The 27420-nt window shown below is 42.3% G+C and overlaps 5 protein-coding genes across 5 annotated transcripts; 4 read left to right on the top strand and 1 right to left on the bottom strand.

The window, feature by feature from the left end:
* Positions 1-977: 977 nt before the first annotated feature.
* On the top strand, positions 978-3023 carry fh (fumarate hydratase). Its single transcript, XM_072389595.1, has one exon. The coding sequence runs from the start codon at positions 1043-1045 to the stop codon at positions 2540-2542; it is 1500 nt and encodes a 499-aa protein (XP_072245696.1). The 5' UTR covers positions 978-1042; the 3' UTR covers positions 2543-3023.
* A 48-nt stretch (positions 3024-3071) lies between these two features.
* Positions 3072-5796, bottom strand: fam32a (family with sequence similarity 32 member A). Its single transcript, XM_072389593.1, has 4 exons — positions 5671-5796; positions 4335-4479; positions 3481-3534; positions 3072-3317 (listed from the first exon to the last, which is right to left on the bottom strand). The coding sequence occupies exons 1-4, from the start codon at positions 5742-5744 to the stop codon at positions 3249-3251; spliced, it is 342 nt and encodes a 113-aa protein (XP_072245694.1). The 5' UTR covers positions 5745-5796; the 3' UTR covers positions 3072-3248.
* A 90-nt stretch (positions 5797-5886) lies between these two features.
* Positions 5887-8961, top strand: mrpl54 (mitochondrial ribosomal protein L54). The gene is made up of 3 exons (XM_072389592.1): positions 5887-6114; positions 6415-6571; positions 8283-8961. Exons 1-3 carry the CDS (start codon positions 5988-5990, stop codon positions 8413-8415), a joined length of 417 nt encoding a protein of 138 aa, XP_072245693.1. The 5' UTR covers positions 5887-5987; the 3' UTR covers positions 8416-8961.
* A 299-nt stretch (positions 8962-9260) lies between these two features.
* Positions 9261-18415, top strand: malt2 (MALT paracaspase 2). The gene is made up of 17 exons (XM_072389588.1): positions 9261-9279; positions 9679-9851; positions 10053-10219; positions 11813-11943; positions 12139-12295; positions 12379-12566; positions 13841-13937; positions 14155-14205; positions 14429-14524; positions 14609-14812; positions 15028-15205; positions 15311-15385; positions 15473-15600; positions 15730-15879; positions 16002-16159; positions 17321-17458; positions 17736-18415. Exons 2-17 carry the CDS (start codon positions 9715-9717, stop codon positions 18174-18176), a joined length of 2496 nt encoding a protein of 831 aa, XP_072245689.1. The 5' UTR covers positions 9261-9279; positions 9679-9714; the 3' UTR covers positions 18177-18415.
* A 205-nt stretch (positions 18416-18620) lies between these two features.
* safb (scaffold attachment factor B) lies at positions 18621-27261 on the top strand. The gene is made up of 21 exons (XM_072389587.1): positions 18621-18895; positions 19214-19310; positions 20513-20577; positions 20681-20884; positions 20969-21028; positions 21123-21156; positions 21962-22388; positions 22744-22787; positions 22867-22976; positions 23093-23242; positions 23814-23902; positions 24109-24152; positions 24262-24347; positions 24444-24586; positions 24765-24864; positions 25085-25281; positions 25450-25627; positions 25839-25912; positions 26016-26074; positions 26210-26264; positions 26356-27261. Exons 1-21 carry the CDS (start codon positions 18743-18745, stop codon positions 26474-26476), a joined length of 2490 nt encoding a protein of 829 aa, XP_072245688.1. The 5' UTR covers positions 18621-18742; the 3' UTR covers positions 26477-27261.
* Positions 27262-27420: the final 159 nt, after the last annotated feature.

Below are 27420 nucleotides of genomic sequence, written 5' to 3'. Positions count from 1 at the left end.
AGAAGCCTTGAAGAGTAAGTGGTACTAACAAGAAAAAGCTGGAGGAATTTTATGTCGCTAATTAGGTTAATTGGTAACAGGCAGGAACATGATTGGGTATATAAAGAGCAACTTTGAGCGGCAACGTCTCAGGAGTATAATTGCCCAGTTGAAATTGAATGTGGTGTAAGTAGAACTGCCAGCTTGTACATATGGTAAGGCAACAGCAGTGCTGAAAGGCATATAGAGGATTTAGAGAAACTTATGCTCCCATCCAAACAACAGCTTTCTCAAGGGAGGCCTTGCATATCTGTAGAAGACATTGCTAACCACATGCTGCATCAGTAACAACAGCATGGCTTCACAGTAGAACTTGACAGCACTAGTACAGCATGAAAACAGCTGAGCAGCTAGAATCCCGTATCATACAAGAACAGAGCAGCAATTGTCTCCCAAATGTCCAACAGCTGGTCCCCTCGGTTCGCCAACATTTCTCATATATTTTCTTAAAAGGGATCTTGGTCCCCCAGTGTGTTTGCTATCAATATTGTAAATTTTTATGTCTCCAATGGAGCACTGTTAAAAAAAGAAAACAATAATTGCCTCTTGGGGGTTAATAAAGTATATCTGAATCAAATAAAATATTTAAATACATTTGTATATTAATCATACAAAATAAATATACATAATATACAATTATACATGTATTATGTCACAAAATCAACATTGTATGAGACGTGTCAAATCAATGTCTTTTTTTTTTTAAAGTTCATAATTTTTTAAAAATGATAAATCTATGTAAAACAACCATGTTTTATTTTTCAAGTAATTTAGCCTTCGTTGTAACATCGGAAATAGAGACGTGGAACACTTTGATACGCTTCACAGAGCCGGATGTGGCGGCCTAATCATTCTCACTCGATAGGGCAGCCGCAGCGGAAATCCCGCCTTTCTCGCAACGCGATTGGCTGACCGCTGATCAAGTTTCCTACTCATCCAATAACAGGTTACAATGTGGAACCCGACGTTGACCTCCCCCCGGATTCACCTCTAATGCGAAGCCATGTTTCGGTCTTTAAGAAGCGCCCAGCAGTTTAACTGCAACCTCCTGACTTTGCAGAGACTCCACGTCAACTCTAAACTCTCGATCTACACGTCCAGAATGGCCAGCTCCGACTACAGGCTTGAACGGGACACGTTCGGTGAGCTCAAGGTCCCGGCTGACAAGTACTACGGTGCCCAGACTGTCAGATCAACCATGAACTTCAAGATAGGGGGGCCAAGTGAGAGAATGCCAATCCAAGTGATCAAGGCGTTTGGTATCCTGAAGAAAGCAGCTGCTGAGGTGAACAAGGAATACGGCCTAGACCCAAAGATTGCAGATGCCATCGTCAAAGCTTCAGATGAGGTTTCAGCTGGTAAACTGGATGATCATTTCCCTCTGGTGGTGTGGCAGACTGGATCTGGAACTCAAACTAACATGAACGTCAATGAGGTGATTAGCAACAGGGCTATTGAGATCTTGGGAGGAAAACTGGGCTCCAAGGATCCAGTTCACCCTAATGATCATGTCAACAAGAGTCAAAGCTCCAATGACACCTTCCCCACTGCCATGCACATTGCTGTGGCCACAGAGGTCCACCAGGTCCTGCTGCCCGGACTGCAGACTCTGCACGATGCTCTGGCTGCTAAGGCTGAAGAGTTCAAAGATATCATCAAGATTGGGCGCACACACACCCAGGATGCTGTGCCGCTCTCGCTGGGACAGGAGTTCAGTGGTTATGTCCAACAGGTGAAGTACAGCATTGAGAGAGTGAAGGCCGCCATGCCCCGGGTGTACCAGCTGGCTGCGGGAGGCACTGCAGTCGGGACAGGACTCAACACCCGCATTGGCTTTGCTGAGAAAGTCGCCTCAACTGTTGCGTCTCTCACCGGCCTGCCATTCATCACAGCCCCCAACAAGTTTGAAGCTCTGGCTGCTCATGATGCTCTCGTAGAGTTGAGCGGAGCCCTGAACACGGTGGCTGTCAGCATGATGAAGATCGCCAATGACATTCGCTTCTTGGGGTCAGGACCCCGATCTGGCCTGGGAGAGCTCATTTTACCAGAGAACGAACCTGGAAGCAGCATCATGCCTGGCAAAGTGAACCCCACCCAGTGCGAGGCCATGACCATGGTGGCAGCCCAGGTGATGGGGAACCACGTCGCGGTCACTGTCGGAGGCAGCAACGGACACTTTGAGCTCAACGTCTTCAAGCCTATGATGGTGAAGAACGTGCTGAACTCTGCGCAGCTACTCGGCGACGCATCCGTCTCCTTCACCAACAACTGTGTGGTGGGCATCGAGGCCAACACAGAGAGAATCAACAAGCTCATGAACGAGTCGCTGATGTTGGTCACCGCGCTCAACCCTCACATCGGATACGACAAAGCAGCCGCCATAGCCAAGACGGCTCACAAGAAGGGCTCCACGCTGAAGGCCATGGCCGTGGAGCTGGGCTACCTGACCGAGGAGCAGTTTGACCAGTGGGTGAAGCCAAGTGAAATGCTGGGGCCAAAGTGAATGCTGACAATCTGAGAACACTAAAGAAAGCTCTTTTCTGATGAGAGAGAGGAGTGTTTCCAATGAAATCAAAGCTATCGAACTGTATGAATACAACATTTTCCGAATCCTGAACATCTCTTAATAAAAACCTCAGAGAATTCTCTGTTGTTTGATGCTACTTCGTAATCTTTTGTATACCTAAAGCTCCAAGTTCACTGTCATGTCATTAAAACGGCTTTCAGCTGAAAACTGTTGTGATGTATAAGGGAAACTAGTGTCATTAGTAGTTAAAGCTGCTTCTCAACACCACAAATCTGTTTTAAGAGTTCACGTTGTGTCATTTATGGCATCTTCACAACTCAGACTTTCACGTTGTGTCATCTGATTCAAAACTGTTTGGGGAAAAAACTTTGTTTTGGGGGTTTACAAGATGTGCCATTTCTGCAGTGTTCCAGTTCTCTGTGATATGTATTAATTTAAATAAATGCATACTGGTTTGAATTGCCTTCTTCATTCAGGAGTGTGTACAGTGTGAGACAAACAGAAATTCATACTTAAAATCTTTATTGTTAACACCAGGAAGTCCAACTAAAGAGTGACTGCCAATTTTAAATGAAATTACATGAAGCTGGAAAACAAACAATTCAAAAACACCGGCATAAATTTTGAAAAAGTAGGAAAAAAAAGAAAGAAGAAGAAGCCAAAGTGAACATCTTCTGCTCGTCTACTTGGTCCAGCTGACTTTGGGAATATCATAATGCTCCGTCAGCGCGTCCAGGTGGCGATTGAAGTCCTGTAACCGACAAAAAGAAAGGACATCGATCTGATTGATTTGATAAACTTTCTCTTAAAATCTGCAACATAGATTCAACATTAAAGCACGATTTGCTTTTTAAAATGCGACTTAATGTACGTGGATGGCAGCTTTATTAAGCACCAGGTGTGACGTCGCTCACCTCTACCCTGTGTTTGTGGGTCTTAGACGCTTTTTTCAAAATTCGCTCCATTTGCTGCAAGAGACAGAAGAATTTAATTGAAATGGTAAAAAGATGTACATGATCACACACATGTTACACCCATTAAATACCGACAGAACTCATCACAATCACTGTATGACTTAAAGAAGGTGTTCAAACATTTGCCTGCTAAAGCCGTGAGTCACTTTTTAAACAAGATGCCATGTTTTAAGGGAGATATTTACCCATTTTGCAGTTTACTTGTTAAATATAACACGTTTTCATTATGCTATTTTGCCATGTAAATGCTCCACAGCAAATACTGTTGCAACATGCACCGTTTCAAATAAGGACCTTTGTCCTTTGTGCAAACACTGACACACACACACACACTGGGAAATGTCAACAACTGGGAAGAATTAAGATGAAACACCATTAACGCTAAATATTTGAATTGAAATTAAATTTAAAAAATACTTTATTTATCCTAAAGGGAAATTATACAGTATAATGCATTCTTTATATTACGTAATCATATATTATAATAATAATCTAAAATATCTACACTCTGAAACAGTATCATTATGCGATGATGAGGCAAGATGGAGACTGCTGGTCGTCTCTTTTAGAGATAATATAATAAGTAGTTTACCGAAACAGCAAACTTCAAAACAGCACATAAGTTAATTATCTACCGATTGCATTTGCAGAACTGAGTATTTCTGTTCTGCTGAAGCATTACTGGCAGTAAACATGGTAGTTCCCCATCCCCACTTCTATAGTCAATTACTGCTTGTATTGTCCACTCAGATCAGATCACTGTTTCTTCGAAGTTTTGAAGAACCACAACTTACTCTCTTTTCTTGCGTCTTGTCAAAAGCAATTTGTGCTGGTGTCCTTTTGTCAACGTATGCCTTCTTGGTTTTCACCTCTTCATCATTTTGGCTGGTCACAACTTGCTCCAAGCGATGCTTGCTCTCTTTGTCCTTCTTCTTCTTCCTAAATAAACGAGAAAAAAAAAAGAAAGAAAACAAGTCAGTTGCCACTTTGTGGATTAATGTTACTACTGAACTCAGACAGTAAGTTCGAGCTGATTTGAATTTCACTCTTATAATCGAACTTCTTATAAATCCCTTCTTTGAGCTTTTGTAAATGTTTTATATATACTTACCAGCCAAAGACACAGCTACTGTGACTGGATGTATTTTCAGTAAAGAACTTTGTAACATCATTCAGAAAACTGACACATACATTTAATTGACTTTTTGTGTAATTGGCACCATGACAGAAAGAGATAAATGTGTGAACTGTTCCTCAAACTATAAAGAAGTGGCATAACTAGCTTTATTTACTTAAGTACATCTTTCTCTGTCCAGATCTGATACTTGCTCTTCACTTCAGCATTTTAGTTTTTTTTAAGCCCTATACATAATATCCAATATTTCTCAGAGATATTGTACTTTTTTCATTTCAAATGAATCTGACAGCTGAAGTTACCTAAAACAACCACTGATTCAACTAACAATGAATGGTTACACAGTAAATCAAACCACCTGGCAGTATACAAGTAACAACTGCTGTCAATCTGTCATACACATAATTCAATGGCGCCTGCATGTTTGAGAATAACAAACCAACAACATAGCATATCAAAATAGACCAATCATATTTAACGTAGAATAGCTCATTTCGTCAATAACATAAATATTTCGTGATAATATTTACTTATCTCGACATAGGTGGGGATTAAGATGTAGGACTTTAACCGAATTAACCTAAATATCTAAGTACTTTTGATGGACCTACCTTACAGTATTTAGTACCTGCTTTTGAAGCTATATTTGGATACATTTAAAAATAATTATCTGACTTGTGACCTACGTGCAGTTTTGTTGCAGTTAATGCTAGCAAGCTAACGTTTTCTAGCTCTCTCTCAAACGGCCCATGTTGGAAATGATGAGAAGCGGATTTCAAATTTAAAATGTCTTTATCACAGTCAAACTATTACCAAACATCTAGTCATTTAAATCTAAGCAAACATTGATAATTTAAACGTTATGTTCAACTATTAGCAAACTGGCTTCGGACCAAGCTCAATATCGTTGCGACGAGCGTGTAAATTATGAAGTCGAATAAAATATATTGTCTTTAATTACAACTGTTACCACATGCTAACGTTCTAAAACTTACTTTTTTCCAGACGAAATCTCCCCAACACCTTTTAATTTCAAGACACTCTTCTGGCTCGGGGCGTACTCAGACATTTTCTAGAACCCGACAGTCGTCTTCTTCTGCTTTGTTATTATGTGCACAGACAGACGCTATTATGTGCTGCCACCTGTTGGATCGAAGAGAAACAACACAAACAAAGCGGTCGGGCCTTCAAGTGCGTCCTCCCGTCCAGAGGGGGGCAGTAGATTATTCTAAACGGAAAAACGGAAGTCGGAGGAACTATGAATGTCAAACTGTAGCATGGTGTTCTGCGTCTTTAGGTAACATAGATTAAAATGTTAGGCTATTGTTTATTTCGGATAGCACCGTCAACGGAATGCATCTCAAGATGCGCTACAACGTTTCTCAGTAGAACGAACATGTTAAACAGAATGCAGACGTGTGGATATGCTAAGAAAGTTGGTGAGTGAGAAGGACATGTACACACTGGATATAAACGCTGACCATGTTTGCGTTTATTAGTGCCCCGTTTCAGTTGGCTGTGGTTATTAAAAAACATATGCTAAGCCTATCTGAGAAGTTAAATCTGTTTATTCCACTGTGTGCGATCGGAAATTAGGTGGTTAATTTGCTTGTGTAAAAAAAAAATGTCATTACATCTCATTTGTTAGTGGCCTTGTTTTAATCGTTTATTTTGTGATTTGTTTTTTGTTCGGAGTCAGACATTGTTATGTCATACTGATAGTTTTCTTTGCCTTTCAGCGGCCAAAGGAAAAGGTAAAGGCATGATGACAGAGGCACTGAAAGGTCCAGAAGTGTGTAAAGACCCTGTCAGACTTACAACTTATGCAGTGGGGGCCAACATCTTTAAACAAGGGGAAGACCCCAAACTGAAACCTACTGAGGAATATCCTGAGTGGTGAGTGCACGCATCACAATATTTCTCCTCTGTTCCCATCACTTACAAGGACTCTAAAGCATCCTGGAGACATTTTGCAACAGTCTCCAACATCGACTTGTTAATTAATTTATTTTTCACTAGCGTGCCACGAACAAGATGTTTGAGGACTGATCTCCTTTTTTTTTTGGCTTAACCATTTCCCCCCATTTCTTCTCTTTAATGCATTATTTGGTTTTATTTTGAATTCACAGATTAATCTCTTCAAATTTCCCTGTTTGTGGGGCAGTGAAGCAACTCCGAACCCGAGCATTTGCTCATTTTTAGATTTTCTGTGAAGTTTTTCACATGAAAAACTAACTTTGTCGTGACAAAAAAAAAAAAACATTCCTGCTGTAACCCTGGCCAGAAAACCCGGATCAATCTGTCCAGAGCGCATTATTCCAAATCAGTGGCAGGCCATGTAAATTACACATAGGCCTTCAGCGCTACCCTCCTGAGATTAAAACAGTCTGGAATAATCTCACTATGACACCAGGGGCTTTCTGCTCAGCTTCACAGTGACCGTAACCTTTTAGGAGTGAATTATTGAGTCATAGGAACTAACTAAGGAGGCTTGATTACATGACTGAGAGTGTAAAGTATTGTACACCTATTACAAGGATGCTGCATCCCAGAACGCACTCATCCAGTATCAATGTCAACAACCACCACAGAATTATTCATACAAACACCAAGAAATCAAAACCGCTAGAAAATACATTTAGGGCAATCAGGAATCACCGAGATTCGCCCACAGAAGGTCACAGTTATGTCACTGAATCTCACCCCCTTTAGCCACAGTCCATGATATTAATCATAGATGATTAGATAATAAGGTCTTTCTATTTTTCTGCTCCGCACTGTTAGAGCACAACAGTGGACGGTTTGGCAGTCGCACACAATAAACCACAACAACCAACAGTCTATCAGAAAAGTGACAGTATTTATTCTTACCCAATAGTTTTTTATGTTTCTGCCGTTTTTCTATTGATACATGATGTTGGAAAAACAGACTACAGAAATATCAACTGTATTTAATACCAGCTTGTACCGCAGGGAGTGAAAGACATGAAACTTACCAGAGATGCTCATCACTCCAGTAGTATCACACAAATCTTTTCCTTGGCTGAGACGTGGCTGATGGCTGGTACTGGTCGATCCTTCCTCATTCAACGTTCAGTCCCTCAAGTTTGGGTGCAAACTTGTCTGTCTCCATGTGACAGACGTGTTTCCAATTTAAATGATTAAAATGTAAATTGCATGCCTCGTTTCTTGGAGTGTACCGGTTTTATTCATTTTCGGCGACAACCTCAGTGGGTTGTTCCCACATTTTTACACGAGTGCGACTATTATGCGTCTCTTGATTTTGTTTTTGGCAAAAACTGCTTTCAGCTCACCAAAGCTGACAAAAAGCTGTGGTTGTGGCAGCATAAAGGATGTTTATTTTTGAATAAAGACTTATTTTTTTCAGTCGACGTGTGCTGTTCCGCACCATCATTGATGTTATCTCTGACTGCAGCGATAGAGGAGCAGAGCGACATGAAGCGGGAATACTTCGCTGTGGAAATATCGCAGTACTTTTGCTTTCTGTTTTAGCTGGGACTGCGTCAGAGACAGGCCAACTGTTGGGTAAAAGGGTATTCACGTGGATTTCATGTGCATTTCCCTCTTCCTCTTCTTTGTCACTCAGGTTGTTCCAGTTGAACGTGGGAGATGTCAAAAAGCTGCATGAGCTGGAATCCGACACCTGGGAGTATTGGAAACGTTTAAGGAAGGAAAATATTTGGCGTTACAACAGACTACATAAAGGGAAGAAGTTGTAGGCCTCGGTGGACCATACAGCGGCATCCTTGACACTCTGGACTGAATTACTATGAAAGTGATCTGTGTTCAGAATTTATAGCCTAAATAATAGGACATTTAGTTCAACTCTTATTAACGCTTATTGGGTTATCTGAGAACATGCTGTGGTGACAGTGGTAATTTCAACATAATGAGCTCATTAAAGTACTGCAGTTTGAGCTAAAGCTGAACAATAAGAGGCTGAGAGGGGTAGAAGTTCCTTAGGGCCTTCAGCCCATTGGATACAGGACTTTTTGAGAAGTCCACTTGTCAAACAGATCATCTTCCTTAGAATATAAGTTTTTCCAAGTTAAAATTATTTTAAAAAAGGTTGAAAGGATGTACAATATGATTGAGAGCCCCAGAACTGCTTCTAAATAGTGGTAAAATTAAAAAAAAAGGGAGGGAGTCGCTGTACTGCATTGGGTTTAATAACATGTTAATGTGCTCGTGGTCGTTTTTTCTTTCATAAATCACTTTTGACTGTTTCATTGCTGACTTGTATTACAAATAAAGAATTGAATTGATATCCCGGTGTTGTGTCTACGCCATGACTTTAATCCATGTGTATAAATCCCTGTTATCGGGTTATTTATCCACAACACAGATTAACACCTCTAATAATGGCCTTCTGTGAGCGGTGTTGTCGCGACAGCGCTTCATGCAAATGCTCGTGCCTGCCAGGGATGCCAGAAATGAGGAACCGAAATGACAAGCAAATCATTTGAGATTGGAAAATCGACAGTGTGTTAAATGCGTCACACATGCTCGTAACGTAAAGATCGCTTGATCTGGATCTGGGATTCGGGCGTTGGACCTTTCTTTTTTTGTTGCAAAAAGACTCGGTAAGTTTTCTCCACGGCGGTGAGCGGTTCATGGCGGAAGCGGAGCGCTCCAAATCGAACTTCTCGCGTTTAGTTTGTTCTGAATGCAGTTTATTTCATTTTCGGATTCCTTACAGAATTGGCATCGTTCTTTTTAATTGGTGCACAGTTACATGGAGAATTTCTTAAAGTTTAAATGCGGGGAACTCCGAGGTCAACTTTACAATCTGTAGTTTTGTGGTGTATCAAGCCAGTGGGCGGAGAAGTGGGACGTTCATTCAACAATCACTGCGGTTGTAACTGCTATTCACATCTCGCGTGGGAATCATCTAGATTAACTGCTGCTTGGTGGTGTAGGTAAGAGGGGGCTGACAATTGAGCGCAGGCTAATTTAACTTGATGGCAGTTTCTGCCCAGTAGATCCCTTTGGTTTTACCGGTGGTGACAAATACAAAGATGGAGGAGTGGAAAATGAGCATTGGCACTCTCAACGGAGAAGTTTTCAACAAGCTGTCAATTATGTTGGACAACTCTACCTGCGGATGGAGGCAGTTAGCCAGCGCAGCCGCCCAGCAGCCACAATTCCTCTGCAGGTGAGACATTGAATGCGTCGCAAAAGCCTTACATTTTATTCGAGCGCAGTAACAAAACAGCGTTTTGACTTCATCAAGGCCTATAAGGACACCCCCCTAGTTCTTCTATATACCTCCGTAATACTGTCAGGTTTGTGGGGGCCACTCCAGCTGCCCTGACATTTACTAATGCTGCTGCCAACTGGACTCTTCCCCCTGCAGTGAAAAGGATTTGACCAGCTGCTCACTTCAGGTGCTGGATGCTGCAGGCAGCCCAGCACGAACCCTTCTGGCTTGGCTGGCTGATCGATCCTGCTCCCTGGACTTCCTCCTGCACTGCCTGAGGAAGATTGACCATCAGGAAGCTGTGCAGTTCCTCACCACCGCGGGTAAACAAAAAGAAGGCTAAGTGTAGTAAAAATGCAAATCTATGCTGTGTTTTTCAATAAGTGACACTTTAATGCGAATTTGATGGAACGGAGATCAACTTGAGTTGACGTATTACACTGTTACAAGTGGGTGAGACTTTTCCTGTAAGACAGTTTTATCAGTTGATTTGGCTTATATAAACGGCAGTTTTAGGTGTTTTCAGTATTTGACTAAAATGTCTGACTAAAGTGAACAGCAATGTTAAATGTTTTAGCACTTAGTCACGCTTGAGTAAATTTAGGTTGTATATATGTGAATGTTAAAAGGTCAGGTCATGAACAATTTCAGGATCTTTTTCATACTTTCTATTTCAACTAGGGGGCTCCCCATCCCCAGGCAAAACACATCACTGCATTCCTTTATTTAGACTCAACTTTAAGTTCTAATATAAGATCAACTGGTGGGTCAACTGGAAAGTTATCCTTTGAGCAATCGCATGAACAAGAAACTATAGAGACCAAAGGATTTTTTTTAGTTTTGCTGCCATTTTGATATGGTGATCCATGGGGACCAGTGTCTTAAAGGACAGGACCACTAGGGGCAGACTCCAAAACACACCTGGTTCCAACAGACTCCCACTCAGAATGAGTCAGCTTCCCTCTTAAGTCAATTAATCTGTCCCTCAAGCCTTTATGGTGTCATTAGCCAACTTTTCTGCTTATGATGAGTCAGCAGGTGGTATCTTTGAATATTATTCTATATTTTAAAAGATATTGAATCCTATACATATTTTCGTCCAGACATGTTTCAGGTATCACTCTCCACCACCACATTGTCCATGTATCATCAAATCCGTTTGGGTTGCTACATGCACTAAATGTGTTGAGTGTGGTCAAAAAAGGTTACCTCCTATCACCGTTTTTAAAAACAGTTTGAGGTTAAGGAAGGACGTTCTTTTAGGACTTAGGTAAGACAACTGGGCTGCAATGAGAGTAGGATCTCACACACACATAATCAACTATGATGTGACCATCTAATGAGATATAACATGAAACATTACTTCACTATGAAGGCTGGTAATTTATTGAAGAAAAGAGACACCTCCAAAAGGGGAAGATGTTACGGTGGTGTGGTGGTTAGCACCGTTGCCTCACAGCAAGAGGGTTCCTGTTTTAGATACCGGTCGGGGCAATTCTGTGGGGAGTTTGCATATTTTTGCATATGATGTGTGGGTTTTCTGTGAGTACTCCAGCTTCTTCCCACTGTCCAAAGAGTGGGAGGTTAGGTTAATTGGTGTTTCTAAATTGTCCCTTGGAGTGAATGTAAGCATGCATGGTCGTTTGTCTCTGGGTGGCCTATCCACCTCTTGTTCTGTATTTCCTGCTGTAAACATTCTCTTCGTTACTTTGTCGACAACAGGAAGAGAATAGTTCCCTATATTTTAACAGCAGAAGTCACAAAGCGTGTTTTTCAGATCATCAATTGAACACATGTTAAATATATTTGTGCGCTTAACCACGTTCTGTGGCTACACATCTAAATAGAAATACCCGAACTCTGTTCCTTCTTGTGCGTGGTTGTGATTGTTCACATTTTGCATGTCTGTGCTCTAGTGGCAGAGCTGATCCGGATCACAGTGCAGCCGCTGTCCCAGCAGGCCACGGAGGGGAGCAGGGTAGTTCTGACCTGCAGAGCCTCTGGTCCCCCTGGTCTCAGCTATCAGTGGTTCAGAGGCAAAGACGAGGTAATTCCAACATTTTATGTGATTTTGGAATATATGGTCAAGATTTCAGTTTAATCCCTGGGAGTATTTATCTTCTGCAATTATGTTGCCTTTTTGGTCAAATATTTCACTGTTGCATCTCATTGTGGTTACATTGGTGATTGTAATGAGTTAATTGGCTGTCTTTTGCATATATGGATTGTTTTCTTGTTCTAGATTTTGGATGAGTCAGGGAGTTTGCCAGAGCTTGTTCTGTGTCCTTTGGGTGCAGCCCACCGGGGTCCCTACATCTGCAGGATCAGCCATGGAGAAAAATACATCTTTTCCCAATGGGCTCATGTTCGCTTGGTCCACTCTGCGGGTTCCAGTCCAGGTATCTGTCCTCTCCTCTCTGTCTTTCCCACTCTTGCTTTATTTCATGTGATATAATGTCTGGGTAAATCTTTGTCATTTCAGGCTGCAGCAGCAGTCTGTTTCCTGGCTCAGTGAGTGGGCTGCGGATCGTTCATCAGCCTCAGTCCCAGGCAGCATCTGAGGGGGATACTCTGCACCTGGAGTGCAAAGCAGTGGCCAATCCCCCTGCCCAGTATGAGTGGTACCACAACAAAGTGACTTTGCCTCAACAAAAGACATGTTCACTCAAAGTAAGTTCACTCCCATAGACTGTTGTAAACTGCTTACCCACTGTGTATGAAAACCTTTGATCGAATCTTGTAAAACAGTAAAAATTTTAAACTAAGACCGCAAACATACAGATGCAAGAAAAAGCTTGCTAATGCTTTGGAATCAGGAATATTACTGACGGATCTACAAGTAAAATGTGATCGGATCTTCATCTAAATCACAACAATGGATGAACACTTGTGGATTCTTTTTAGCATGCCTTGTCAAAAATGTCATGGCCTCGTGGAAATATGAGAAAAGGAATTCACAAGGACTTAGAAAAAGCAACCAAAGTCTAAAGAGAAACTAAGTGCGTCAAGCCCGTCTGCTTGCCCAAACTGATTTAGACACACGGTTCTGTTCATACAACAGTTTGATTCAGCCGTGCCAAAGCTTTTCGTGCACATGTCCTCATGCTGGTCTGCACACAGTGTGATGCAGAAGATGACAGTAGATTCAACACTCTCTCCTAAAGTGGGAAGAACTACTTTAATAATCCCAAAAGGAAATGAAATTCTAGTAGTGTATTATTTACTAGACTGTGAAAGATTTATAACCAATAAAGAGGCAAATCTTTTATTTCATCCTAAAGGTATTAAATGTTTGAATTCTGGATACTAACTAAATCTGCTTTTGGTTTGATGTAAATCTGAAACCGCGACCGAAGCTGTTCTCACACCTTCACTAGAGTCTTGAAATGTTCCAGGGATGGTCTGGAGCGGCAGCATGTGAGAAGAGAAATGTCTGCGACATTTGCTCTGAATTTCTTCTAGAGATTTTCCTCCCTGCCCCGAAGGGAAAAATCCCCAGGACATCAACACCAGCAGCAGCCTTCAGAAAGCCTTCTGCTGTGATATGCTTGTCTGACAGCAACTGCTTAGAACGAAACTCGCTGCACTTTCTCCTGAAAGTGTCCTGTGTTCATGTGTGAAAACAGCCTCAGTCACAACAGTTCTCACAAAGAACCGAAAAGACACATTATAGAGACACACAAAGTTGGAAGAAGCATCTAAATCCAAGCCTTTAGAAATAGTAATTTAGTAAATTGTTAGCTTGAGCTTCTCTCATCCTCAGAGGGTAAAAGCACCGTTGCTCTATTTGTTTTTATTTATTTATTTATTTATTCATTTATTGAAAAGGAGCTGTGAGAAGCGAGAAAGTGTCAAGTACATGTTAGTTATTTTCAATCAGAACTCTGTTTATTAGTAAATGGCTGTGGTCTCAGTTGACTGTATGCAGCGGATGTTTGTTATAGATCCCGTGTGTGACAACAGAGCACAGAGGAGAGTACAGATGTAAGGTGTTCAATCTGTATCATCAGGCCTGGAGCAACACGGCAACAGTCACTATTGGTGAGACCCGAAGGCTTCATTTGTCATTTCTTAATTCAGAATATAAATATGAAAGTGAGGGGGAAAAAAATCAATAATCTTAAAGTGATTATTACAATATCAAGTGATGCAACATTACAGACAGCCTGACACTGAACATTTGTGTGATCAGTTTAAACATGAGCAGAATTTCATCTCTGTGAAATGACTAATAACTCCTGTTTTTCCCCTTATGCAGGCCCAGGTTCAGTCACAGATGCCGCCTGGGTGAAACTGGATCGCAGTCCAGGTATTTTCCAGTTTCTGGTTCTCTTTTCTGTACTTTCATTTCTGTATTTGCATATACGTTTTATTTGGATAAGGAGGGTACTGCTTTGCTTTGTGTTTGAACGTTACGTTTTACCTTCACGCTGCTGCTGTTTGATCAGCTGGGGATTCATCGCCTATTGGATGCAAGATAACCCAACGTGGGCATTTATTTCACTTATGTGTTTTCACAATGGTGTTACCAGATTCACAGGAAGAAGTCCACAGGCCAATCTCCAGACTGGGAATAAATCCACTGCGACAGATGGCCAATCCACCCTCTTCACCAAAGAGTTTCTATGGTGAGTTTCATGCAAGCAAATCTGATACAGTATCTACAAAATGAAATTTGTCAATTTCATTTCTCAATATCGTTCTCTCCCCAGCCACAGATAAAGTCGCTCTTCTGATTGGCAACATGAACTACCACTACCACCATCAGCTGTGTGCTCCCATCTCTGATGTCCACGAGCTGACCAACCTTATCAGACAAATGGACTTCAAGGTGGTTTCTCTGCTCGACCTTAACTGTCAGGAGATGAAGAGTGCTGTTACTGAGTTCCTACTGCTGCTTGACAAGGGCGTATATGGTTGGTCCTTTATCTGTTTGAGTTCAAATGTTCAAGTGAGAGCATGTATGCCAGGTCTGTGTCCAACGAGATGAAATTTAGTCTGAAATGAACTGGAGGCTTATTGAAAACCAAAACATTTGACCAGAGATGAGCTAAGACATTGAGAGGCTTACCGTGTCTGGTCATTGTATGCTTATGATGCCGTTCATACTTCTCGGTCGCTGCTTTTGCAGGCCTGCTGTACTTTGCTGGTCACGGCTATGAGAACTTCGGCAACAGTTTCATGGTTCCCATTGATGCGCCAAGCTCCTACACATCCGAGCACTGCTTGTGTGTACAAAATATTCTTACCAGGATGCAGGAGAAAGAGACGGGACTCAATGTATTCCTGCTGGACATGTGCCGCAAAAGGTATGGCTGTTTTTTTTTTTGTTTTTTTTTTCACATTGATGAAACCATGACAATCTCCTGTGGCTTTTTCTTCTTTTTTTTGCGTCTCATGTTGTTTTTTTTCAGAAACCCGAACGACAAAGTAATCGTACAACCCAGAATGATGAAAGTGACCGCAAATATCATTTTTGGTTACGCCACGTAAGTTGCTGACCTTGAACCAACTGTGTCAGTACCAGTTGTTTTGATGTGCACATGTCATTTGATCTTGACGCCCTCTACTTGCAGGTGTGTTGATGCTGAAGCATATGAGGTGAAGAGGGAAGACGTGTCAAATGGCATCTTCATAAGCTTTCTCAAGAAGCGAGTGTGTGAGGATGAGAAGGTCACTGTCATGCTCGACAGAGTAGCTGAAGGTAGAGCTGGTCACATCCTGCTCATTAATGCTACAGCAGTCCCACACGCCCCTATATGGGTTTCAGCCAGACTCTTTAACAGAACTGAATCCTGCATGCTGTATGTTAAAGCTCCTTTATTTTTCCCAGACATGGGTCGTTGTGAGCTCACACGAGGGAGGCAGGCTCTGGAGCTACGCAGCAATCTGTCTGAAAGACGTTCTCTCACTGATAAGATCCAGATTTCCGACTGTTCTGCATCCCAGTCAGCTCGAAACCTGCAGTGGGCTGTTGCTCATGGTAATGTTAAACATATTAACTGAAATTATTAAGCATAACAAAGGCTTTTAAATTTGTAGATATATATTTTTTAAAAGTGCTTTGTCCTTACATTTCCTTAATCCACATATCTTTATTTATAGATCTACCTAAGAGCCATTGCCTCCAGTTTGACTGTGGGGTGAAAGTTCAGCTCGGCTTTGCAGCAGAATTCTCCAACATCATGGTCATCTACACTCGGATACTTGAGAAGCCTACAGAAATAGTTTCCTGCTCTGCCCAGCTTACTGACTTTCCTGAGGTGCGTTTGCTACTGCTGCGTGAGGACGTATTCGCTCCATGTCTATGATCTTGGGCTATTTGGTTTGCTCAGGGATTTTAAATAGTTGCTGATCTGGTTGTCGCAGCAACTTATCTGAAAAGTCAAACCAGCTTTGAAGCAGCCAGCTTTTCCAAAGCAAAGTAGACCAGATGAGGGTCTTCAATGATAGGGATTCAGGGAATATGCTCAAATAGGACTGTAGCATTGATCAAGATTTGTAAGTTGATGATAAAAAGGCTCTATAACCTGTAAAACCAGGTGATCTGTATTTTAGTGAGGATCAAACTAATTCCTCAACTTAACCTACCCCAGTTTTTTGTTACAGTTATGCCCCAGTCAATCTGCTTTAAAGGGTTTTAAAACATTAACAACTTTAACTGCTCTTTGGCTAATTAAGTTGAAGATTCGAGGAAAAAAAGCTGTTTGAAGAACACCACATACTGTATATATTTGAATTTTATCCTAGCCTGCCCCCGGGTGTCTGTCGTGCTGTGACTGGCTCTGAATATTAAAGAATAAACTGGACACTATAGAAAACAGAAATGAAAAACTAGAGCTGACAAGAGAATTAGAAGACACACAACGTTCCGATGATGAACAGCTAAAAAGGATAATTATTTAACTTTTTATTAGCTTCTGACAGAATTGAATTCTCCCTCTTGTTTAGAATTGTAATAGAAGCATTACTTGCTTGTTAAATTTGACGCTTTTTGTTGCATCTTCTTCCTTACTGTACTTCCATTTCCATATTAGCTTCATGAAATTCCTTTTAACAGAGGTATTTGTGTCTGCCCTCTCCTTTATTATTCCTCCAATCATATAAAGTTGATCATCATAGTTTCCATCAACTATATACTGAAGTCGGCAACCATGAGCATGCAGTCATCTCGGATGTCTGATTCCAGCTACATTAATCTACTTATGGACTGGGCTCTTGGGACCAAACTAACTAAAAGCAGGATCGGTCAGTTAACGTTGGACCTTTTAAGTGCTGTACATAGAACGTTCTCCTGAAGTCCTTCAGTCTTTCAAAATACAGACAATATTTGAATATGAGCGTAATTTGTTAATGGCACATAATATAAGTCCATCAAAATTTGCATGATCGGGTTTTACAATGTTTACACGGTCCTTTAACAGGATGTGGATGTTGATCTGAAAAAGAGTAATCAGGAGACTCTGCTTGAAGCCGGCAGTTTGCTGTTGATTAAGGAGGAACTTCCCTCACCGGAGGGCCCCAGTCTTTACACACGGATTCGCAGCCTGCAGAGACTCACGGTCAGACGTTGTTTTCAGAATTTCCATGGCTGAAATCTACTACTACTTCATATGTGCTATGTGTAGACAATGTACTGGTGATGGACACAATAAGGAATTAAGATAAAGATTTGATTAGTTTTCAAAAAAATGTTAAGTGACCTGATACAATTTTAAAGAGATTTAAGTTTCTTCCTTTTTAATATATTATTGTCTAACAGTTAGAGATATTTCCATTTTCTGTTATGGAAGAGTATATTTTTCTGAAAACACATTCTGCTGTTCTTCACCTTCATAGAGGGAGCTCACGTTCACTGTCTGCCTCCATTACATCTATTCTAACATGGACGAAGAGGTACAAGAAAGGCTACCTGTTACTGTGGGCAAACCACTGGTCTCCAAGCTCAATCTCCATGAACCACGGCCCTCTCGCAACTGCTCTGGCTCCTCATCCCTCAGCCTTGACTCCTTGAACTCTCCTGAGTGCTCCTCCTTTGCTGAGGGCTGTACCTCTGTTGGTTCTGCCTCAAATACATGGTCATATTCTGCACAAACTAGCCACGAAGTCTCCCTCACTGACTTTGGAACTTCCAGGACTCCCAATGTACCAGAAGAGACTGAGTGTCCAGAATTATTTGATACCCCTCGACCTCTTGTTGCCAGTAAAAGCTTGCCCCACAGCCAAGTAAATGACACAAACTACAAATTCAGTGACTTGTACAATTTCCATTCCTTCTAAGCAGCATGCAGCCATCACTACACAATGATAGTAGCAGAAATTTAAGTCTAAAAGTGGGGATGTGAATTGGATTCTAGTAAAGCTGGGAAAAAAAATGTTATTGTATGAGGATTGTTGAACAGATATCTTAACTATGCAATAAGTGTTTGTTTTATAAACATTATGTAAGAATTGCTATTATTATAATGAAGTTATTTCACTGTGAATCAACAAAAACAAATAAAATATCTAAAGACAAAGTGTTACATGCTCCCAGCTTTTTGTAACCTTAAATACATCTTGCAAAATACTATGAAGGCATCATATTTGTAGCTGTGCTGAATAAGTGTGTATTTGGCTGTTTTGACGGTCTCGCTGGCATTTGACTCTGAGCCCCTCAGCAGCACCTGTGTGAACGAGTCTCTGCGCTAACTCTAGACTGCGCATGCGCCATTACGTCAACTTGTGTCGTCCGCCATTTTGCAGTCGTTTTGCAAGCTTGCTGCTTCCATTCGTGGTGCAGTGCAAGGAATAACATTTATCATTAGGATTCTTTCGACGTTGCGAGATATTTTGCAGGCAAAACGATGTCGAACTCATCAGGAGATGTGGAGGTTCCGGAGGGTGCCGAAGTCCGCAAACTGTCTGAACTGAGAGTCATCGATTTGAAGGCCGAGTTGAAGAAACGAAACCTGGACACGACTGGCGTCAAGAGCGTGCTGTCGGAGCGTCTGAAAAAGGTCCTCTATTTACTGTCCCATTTAACACATTGAAAGATTGGGTTATTGGTGGAGTGCGTCACATAGCATGCTAAAGAGTTACTCCCACATTTGAATAGCTCTTTAGTGGTGCAATGTCAGTAGGGGCCATTATCAGCTCGAAGCTAGCTGTGTTAGCTTAGGCCATTGAACTCAGCTGTGCTAACGGCTCGCAGACGTTTGCTTCAAACCGCTCGCTAAATGTGTGCATTTTTGTGTTAGTTTACGGTCTCGTTATTTGCGCACTTCACTCAAGCCTTTTTTAAAATTATTATCTTCTGCCCCATCCTCCGCTAACAGGCGATCGAGGACGAGGGTGGAAATCCAGACGAGATCATCGTTGCGCCGGAGTCAACCGCTAAAAAATCCAACGTTACACCCAAGCGAGCCACCAAAGGTAAAATCAACACGTGATGTGCAGTGATGACCACTTCACCCCCAGTGTAAACATCTGTCTTTTATGTCTGAATGAGATGGGGCAGCAGAGTCACCTGCTGGACAGATAACACATGATACGCCATCTCGTGGTATTTCATCCTTGTATCGCTGCCAAAAGTACCGGTGATATTATGTAACAGCAGGAACAATTTGAGCTTTCAGTGATTATTACCTCCTTACAGGGTTCTGTTGACGCAATTTAACTTGAAATGTTCACTTAATGCTGATGCTGCTATTGTTGGTAGCTTTGTATCTCCTTTCTAGTAAAGTAATAGCTTACTCAGACTCTTTGAGCCTAATGAATTGAGTAAATCGAAGCTGAAGGCTAGTTGATGTTCCGACAGTGCACATGTGGTTTAAATGTTTATAGATGATTGATCCTGAACAGTTTGATTTGTGGTAAGAATGCCCATTTTAAAACCTTTGTTTTAAGACACTTTGTCACGACAGAAACAAAGAAATAACTCCCTCAACTCTTTTTGCTGATATAATATGCAAAGAGGGGTGCTTTGCTGAGTCGGTGGAGGTTGTCCTGATCTTTGCCATCTCTCGTTCCCATCATGGTTCGTACAGCTGCTGATGTCCACGGTTGGTGGCAGAAGTAACAGCAGCACCAAAAAAAACAACAACTCCTGTGCAATTGTTAGCCAAATTGTTAGCTGCAGCACAAGAAAGGGCACAGGACAGACCGACATGGTGCATAGGTGAGGTAGGGATATATGAAACCATTTGGACGACCTTCGGCAGTCCCACTGAACCGCTCCTCCTCTTCTTTCTGGACCACTAATCGTACTCAGTGGTCCAGTTTATCAAGGCACACGCCAGTTGTTTTCTTGAAACCAGGTTTATTTTCCTCTGCAAAGCTTAAATCTTCGTGGTTTATCATCCCAGTTGTCCAGCATGAAACTTCTGGTTGTCTGGGCGGCCGTTCTGCCCATGGATGCACACCATCCTAAATGATACCGTGTTCAGTTTTAAAAGTTACCGTTTATTGCGTGACTCGGTGTATTGTTCTGTTTCATTGGACTTAGAAATAGGTGCACATCAGACTGAGCAGCGCTGATCTATTGGAGTAAAAGTCAAGTTTTACTCAACTTAAGGATAATGCCTGCAAGACGCAGGCATTATTACTCTATCTGAACGACATCTCATCTTTTTCAGATACAAGGCAAGAGAATGACGAGGCAGAGGAGGGTGCTATGGAGGAGGATTCCCGGGATGGACATGTGAGTTTGTAGAAAAATGGGCTCATTTTCTCCCAGGTTCAGCGGCTGTTGTTAGAGTTTGAGGTGATATGTTAATCTTTTCTATAAATCTTTTCCCCATCAGGAGGACCTGGAGGATCATGAGAACATGCAGGACATGGACATTCTTGACATGAACGTGCTGGACGAAACGGAGAACGACAGTGGAATCCCAGCTGAGGATCATATGGATGATGAGGAGAATTTTGGCCGTGACGAAGATGCCTTGTTGGATGACGAACATGAATTCAGAACTTTTGACTCGGAGGATGACGCGAGAGCTCTTGAGGTGAGACTGGACGCTCGAGGTGGTGACTCAAATGGCTATTTCAATATGAAACATTTCGATTTGACTTCACTTGTATTTTCACAGCTGGACCCATGTGAGACATTTGACAAGGATGAAGATATGACGTATTCATCGACCAAAATGGTACGTCTGCTCACAAATGGGAGTGCAGTGTGCAATAAAGTGTGTTCTGCGGTTGCCTTCATTGAGACTTTCTTTTTTTTTTTCTTTGTTTAAGGATTCGGATGCAGGCGATGTGAAAGAACAAACAGGTACTGTAGAGAAAAGTTGATGAAAGGCTCTTTTTACAGTGTTGAGCTTGGAAATGCAAACACTTTGTTTAGTTACAAGCAGATCGAGAGACTGGAAACCCAAAGGGAATTGCTGGCTTTGTGTTGAAATGTGGTTAACCATAAATGATCGTTTTCCATCAGTTATCTTTATACGAGTGACCGTTTGTGTTCTCATGTGCTAAAGCGGCTGTGGTTAACGCTTTGAAGCACATTGACAGCAATTACATTTCATGGTCAGGGAGGTTTGAGCTGTTGAAGGTGAATGCAGTGTTTCTAGGTTGCCGCACGAAGATCAAGACAAAGAAGATCCCTCAAGATTTATCAGCTACCACGACTTGTTGAAGACACCGATGCAGAAAACGGCTGGAATTGAACCTACCGGACTTGAGTTGAAGTTCTGATCAATATAAATGGACACTGGAAATGTCAAAGGCTGAAAGTAGACGGACTGCAGCGAGCCTCTTCTGCTGCGTGGCTGGTCTTGTGGCTCTCTTCAGCACTGAACTCTTTCTCTGCTTTGGATCAGGTGAATAGAGTGAAGTGGTTCAGCTTGAGAAATGAGCCAAAGTGTTAGCCCCCTTAGTTGCTTGGTTGTCATCTTGCCTTTGGGTTCTCTTCCAGTCTCTTCGTTAGGGTCTACTTCATGGTTTTAATACATAGTTTTAAGAGCACAGGCCAGTGGTCATGACGTTCCTAATCCAGGCCTTGCCAGTTCCTCGTTAACCATTGATGTGTTTCAGAAGTGATTAAACTCTGTGCCATTCTATTCCTGTTAAATCCGTAGAAAATGACAAAGTAGCCGGGTCTTGTTTATCTGAGCCACTTAAAGAAGATCCCCACGGGAGCCCCGAGATGAGCCCTGAAGAAGAGCAAGCTGCCGCGGCCGGGGGGGAAGACAGTGTGTCCAACACTGGTGCCAAGTCCGACAACGCCGCCTCTGGAGATGTGGAGAGCGACAGGGATGTTGTGGAGACTGGTGCCAAAGAGGTTGGGGGCGCACAGAGCGTCCCAGAAGAGACATTTGACACTGAAAACGAAAGCTCGCAGGCTGTTAGTGTAAGCGAACAGGGCGGCATGGGTGAAACTGTTGATTCAGAAATGGGGTCTAAGAAGGGTGAGGAGGATGAGAAGACAGAAGAGAACGCTGCTGCGGATTCAGCCTCGACACTGAAAGAGTCCTCTTCTGTAGAGGGCGATGATCAGAAAAAGAGGTTTGTTGCTTTCTGTATACTAGAAACCAAAATGGTTATCTGTTGCATTGGCCCCTTTGTGCTAGCAAAATTTGGATGCTCTTTGAAGGTAAAAATGCTGTGTGCATTTGTTTTCTCTTTTTTTTTTTCACCTGTCATTTCTTACACTCACCTATCCAGCTTGATCCGTTAAAGAGTAATGTATTGGGATCTTAAGAGAGTTTTAGTTCTTATATCGGCTGTTAATTCACTGCACTGTGGAACATGATGGGTTGCTCGCTCAAAGTACAGAAAATGACCATACGAACATCTACCTTAGAAAGATTCCAGTTGTTCTCATTGTTGTATATTCATGGCTTTTATCCTTTTTCTCTAGCCCTGAGGAAAAAGATGGCAAGACCGAGTCTAAAGATGAAAAGGGTGAGTGAATCGCTTTCTTTTCCGTTGCGGTCTCAGTTTCACGAGATGAGCGCTCAATCCTTTGTTTGCATGTGTGTAGCCGCTGGAAGTGGTGCTGCAGCAAGCAATAGCAGGAATCTGTGGGTCAGTGGTCTGGCTTCCACCACCAGAGCGACTGATCTGAAAACGCTCTTCAGCAAATACGGCAAGGTGAGGACTTAGTCATTCCATACCAACGTCACACGTCCTGGTGTTTGTTTGTTCAGTTTAATTCCAAAACTGGTGTTAAATGGTTTTGGACATTTTTTTTCTCTCAATTCCCACAGGTTGTTGGGGCTAAAGTCGTGACCAATGCCAAGAGCCCCGGCGCTCGCTGCTATGGCTTTGTCACCATGTCGTCCACAGAGGAGGCCACCAACTGTATCAGCCACCTCCACAGGACCGAGCTGCATGGCAGGATGATCTCTGTGGAGCGGGTGAGTGGTGGAAAAAGATTTTCACCTCATAGGTCTGAGAATCGGGAGCTTTTTTTCTGAATGAAGCCTGAACCGTGCCAGATTTAATAGAAAGAAAGCTCGATGAGTTTGCGGCTGTTCATTTTCTATGCGCATGTGTAGTTCCTGGTTCTTGAAACCCCTCCATGTGTGATTTTGGCTGTTTCACTGCCTCAACACACCCGATTCAAACTGCTCATCATCAAGACCTGCGGATGCCTGACGATGACTCAAATCAGCAGTGTCAGAGCAGGGAGACTCCCAGAACCAGAGTGGGGAATACTGCCTTAATCAGAATGTACCGTGTGACCATTAGACACATTGAGATGACGGAATAACTTGTTTTTTCCCCCATAAACAGCAGTTTTTCCACTGCTGGACATATTCGTCCCATTCTTTAATCTGACCTCAAAACACTTCCAAATATGCTGTTCAATGCAAAAATTTTGTTCATCATCGAACAAACAGTTGTCCTTTTTCATTTTTTCTGTATCACATGGAACCTGCCAACTCATTCCTTGTAAGTAAAGATATTCTCATTGAAACATTTTAGGCTAAAAATGAGCCTGCCGGGAAAAAGCCAGCAGACAAGAATGACACCAAGAAGCCTGGCAGCGAGAGGAGACACTCCACCGACTCAAAGTAAGACTGCCTGCTGGATAAGTTGAATTCAGGGTGCTTTGAAATGTCATTGTTGCGTATTTGTTTGTATATTAAAATCTAGAACCCTTCTATACTGAAAGAGACGTTGAGCTATTAACCTGAGAGAGGCGAACGGCTGTTTTACAGGAGTTGAAATGTTCTTTTTTATAGACCTCTGATGTTACACTGTGTTCAAATGTTTGCAGGTCTGATGTAAAGGATGAGAAAACTGAGGGAGAAGGAAAAGATGGTAAAGGACACTTTTTCTTTTTTATATAATTGAGTTAACTTGTAGAGTTATGGGTCACTGGCCAACCTCCTGGAGTTTTCTTACATATTCAGCATTGTTTGTTTGACAGGGCCAAACGAGAGGACTGTGGTTATGGATAAGTCCAAGGGAGAGCCTGTTATCAGCCTCAAAACCAAAAGCAAGAGCAGGGACAGGGTAAGTAAATGTCCACGCTGTAACAGCTTGACAGTGAAGTCCCTTTTTAAATGCTGAATGTTGTTCATTATTGCTACTTGTCTTGTGTTTCTTCAGAGCACAAAGAGCCGTGATCGCGCTTCGTCGAGTAAAGAGAGGAAAGACATCCTGACATTTGACCAGATCAAGGAGCAGAGGGAGAGGGAGAGGCAGAGGCAACGAGAGAGGGAGATCAGAGAGGTGGAGAGACGCAGATTTACGTAAGGATCATACCATGAAGCTTAGAAACCACACAGTGAGGCGTGAATTAAAGAGATTATAGATATGTTAGACAGTGGGATTCACACTTTGTCTTTTGTATCTGCACACGTTGGATACAACAAGTTCTTTTTACAGTCACTTACTGACAAGGCCTTTATCTTTGTTCTCATATTTCAGTGATCGTGACAACCGTCCGGACCGTGAGCGCGAGCGGATCCGTCTGTTCCGTGAAAAAGAGGAAAGGAAGCACTTGATGAGGAAGAGACACTGGCTGGAGGTACAGTAATGTTATCCCCATCTCGCTCGCATCAGGGATTCTGCTCCCAGTCCTGCATCACACTCCGTTGGGTACAAACCGTAGTTATCTGAACACATGTAATGTTTTCACTTTGGATAGGGGAGATCTCGTTATTCTTTCATTGCCACTACATAGAACCGTTTCAGATGTACTCCGTGAAATATCAGCTGATGGTCGTCATGATTGATTTCATTGTCAGGCTGAGAAGCAGCGCCTCGAAGCAGACCGCATAGAGCGCCAGTTCCTGGAGCGGGAAAGGCTTCGTATAGAATACGAGAGGCGACGCGAGCAAGAAAGAATCCTCAGGGAGCGTGATGAGCTGAGGAGGCAACAGGAGCAGCTGCGCTATGAACAGGACCGACGCCCCGTCAAAAGACCTTATGACATGGATGGCAGGTACACAACGATACAGTGTAGAGACAGTTAATGGGCTGATTGGTTTTGTTGCTTACGCAGAGGTTGTGTTACAGTTGACACCTACTAACGGATGGTGCATATATATAAAGATGATGAAGGCCAGCTCACTGAATGACCCTCATTCTGTGTTTTTACTTGTCTTTATAGGAAAGATGACTGGCCTGAGAAGCGCATGAACATGGACGACCGTTATGGCCGATCAGACTTTGGTCGCCAAGATCGTTATCAGGACTTCGATCATAGAGAGCGGGGCCGTTTCCAAGACAACATGGCGATGGACAGGCGAGACAACGCTCGTGGTATGGGCACTGACAGAGATGGACAGGTAAGCACCGAGGTGTCTTAGGAACAAAACCGAAAGCAGGTCACTGGTTTGGTTTAGACCAACGATGACAAATGTTCACACAGTTGTTTCTTTTCTGTTTATTGTCGTATTGCACAGCTGCTAAAGATACAACTTTGCCTAAATATCCGAGTTTCTTTTTGGGAATAGAGTCTTTAACAGAGTTTTGCATGTCTTGTGCCTCTTCTTGCAGCACTTCTCAGAAAGACACGGCAGAGAAGGCAGAGACTCCTGGAGTGGAGGCTATGACAAGCGCATGAATCCCAGGTGAGTAGCGCTCTGACGCGACACCGGCTCCTGTTCAAGTTTGTATACAACGTTTTCTGACACCGATTCTTCTGGGGGGTAAAAATGACTCTTTGTTTTAAAGGGAGGGCGGTCGTGACTGGGACTCCAACAGGAAGATGGATGGAGACAGACCATGGCAAGGTAGATGGGGGGGCGGGGAGTTGTTTCTTTTGAATAGTTGACAACATTTTATATTGTCAAAGTATCGGCTACATGTAGCTGCAAGTGTTATGATCTTTGCCAACATCTCGCTGATGTCTCGTTTTACAATTCCAGGCCGAGACGGTGCCATCCCAGGCCAGAGCCACATGGCACGTGGAGGCATGGCGGGGTAAGCGGTTTAAATCCCATCTTTGGTGTAACCTCCTTTCTGACATGAGTTTTCACAGTTGATGATTGAGCGCCTGTTTTCTGTCTTTCAGCCGTGGAGGCTACATGAACACAGGAACGTCGCAGTCTCTCTCTGGAGCGCTGAACAGACAGAACCAGCTGATGCAGGGCGGCGGGCTGCAAGGGGGGGGTGCATTTGGTCGACGCTACTGATCAGTTTGAAGATGAGATGGTGGGACTGTTTCAGGTGGTCATTTCCTGACGTATGTGACTATCTTGGTTTTTGTATGTTTGTTTTTCTTTTTCTAAACAAGTTTTTTTTTTTTTTTTTTTTTTTTTTTTTTTACTTAATTCCCTTCAATTTTTGAAGGAAACAAGTTTTTTGATTATTATATATTTTTTCTTTTCATGATGTAGTGCTCTCCTGCCCTGTATTTATCATTTGGTCCCGCATCATTTTGTATAACTCAGCTGTCAGTGTGTATGAATCTGCGCATGTGTTGGAGAGTTGTGTTGAAGCTGTAATAAATCCAGATGTTTATTGGACGCCCGGGTTGATGGACCTAACCTCACGGCCCCTTTCTGTATCCCAGTCTGTCGGGAGCTTTTTTAGAAGTTAGATGAGCATTTGTTGCATATATTTTTTAGTTAAGAGCTTCGGGCACCTGTCGATATTCATTTTAAAAACCAGATGCTCGTTTTCTGCTCCAGATAAAAGGGTTTTTAAATTAAATGTCACATGTTGATCATCGTGTTTGTTAGATCTTTTTTCTTTTTGTCCCATAATTTTCAGGTAAGATTTGTGATCAATTCTGAAATGTATGATAAGTCGAATGTGTTTCCTTTTTTTTTTTTTTTTCTTTCTTTCAGTTTTGTGCATAAAAGTGTTAGGATGGTTGTTTTTCAGTTGAAAATGTTTGGTTACTTTAATGCTCAGCACAGCTGGTGTCATGTAAAATGCACAGGGTGAAATTACAATAAAAAGATTTTTCATCATTTTTCGGTGGTCTAGGTGGGGGGAAAACAAAAAGCTTTCAGGCTCATCAGAAATCTTAACCCTCACATATGGAAAGAGGGTGTGTTTAGGATCAGTTTGTGACCAAGATTTAGCTGATGAGATCAAAGTATGTACACTTAAATGTCTTATTTCCGAAGCT

The sequence above is a fragment of the Leuresthes tenuis genome, unplaced genomic scaffold, assembly GCF_036924035.1.
Source record: "Leuresthes tenuis unplaced genomic scaffold, fLeuTen1.0.hap1 SCAF_7, whole genome shotgun sequence".
NCBI lineage: Eukaryota > Metazoa > Chordata > Actinopteri > Atheriniformes > Atherinopsidae > Leuresthes > Leuresthes tenuis.
This window is presented reverse-complemented; position numbering and strand designations above follow the sequence as displayed.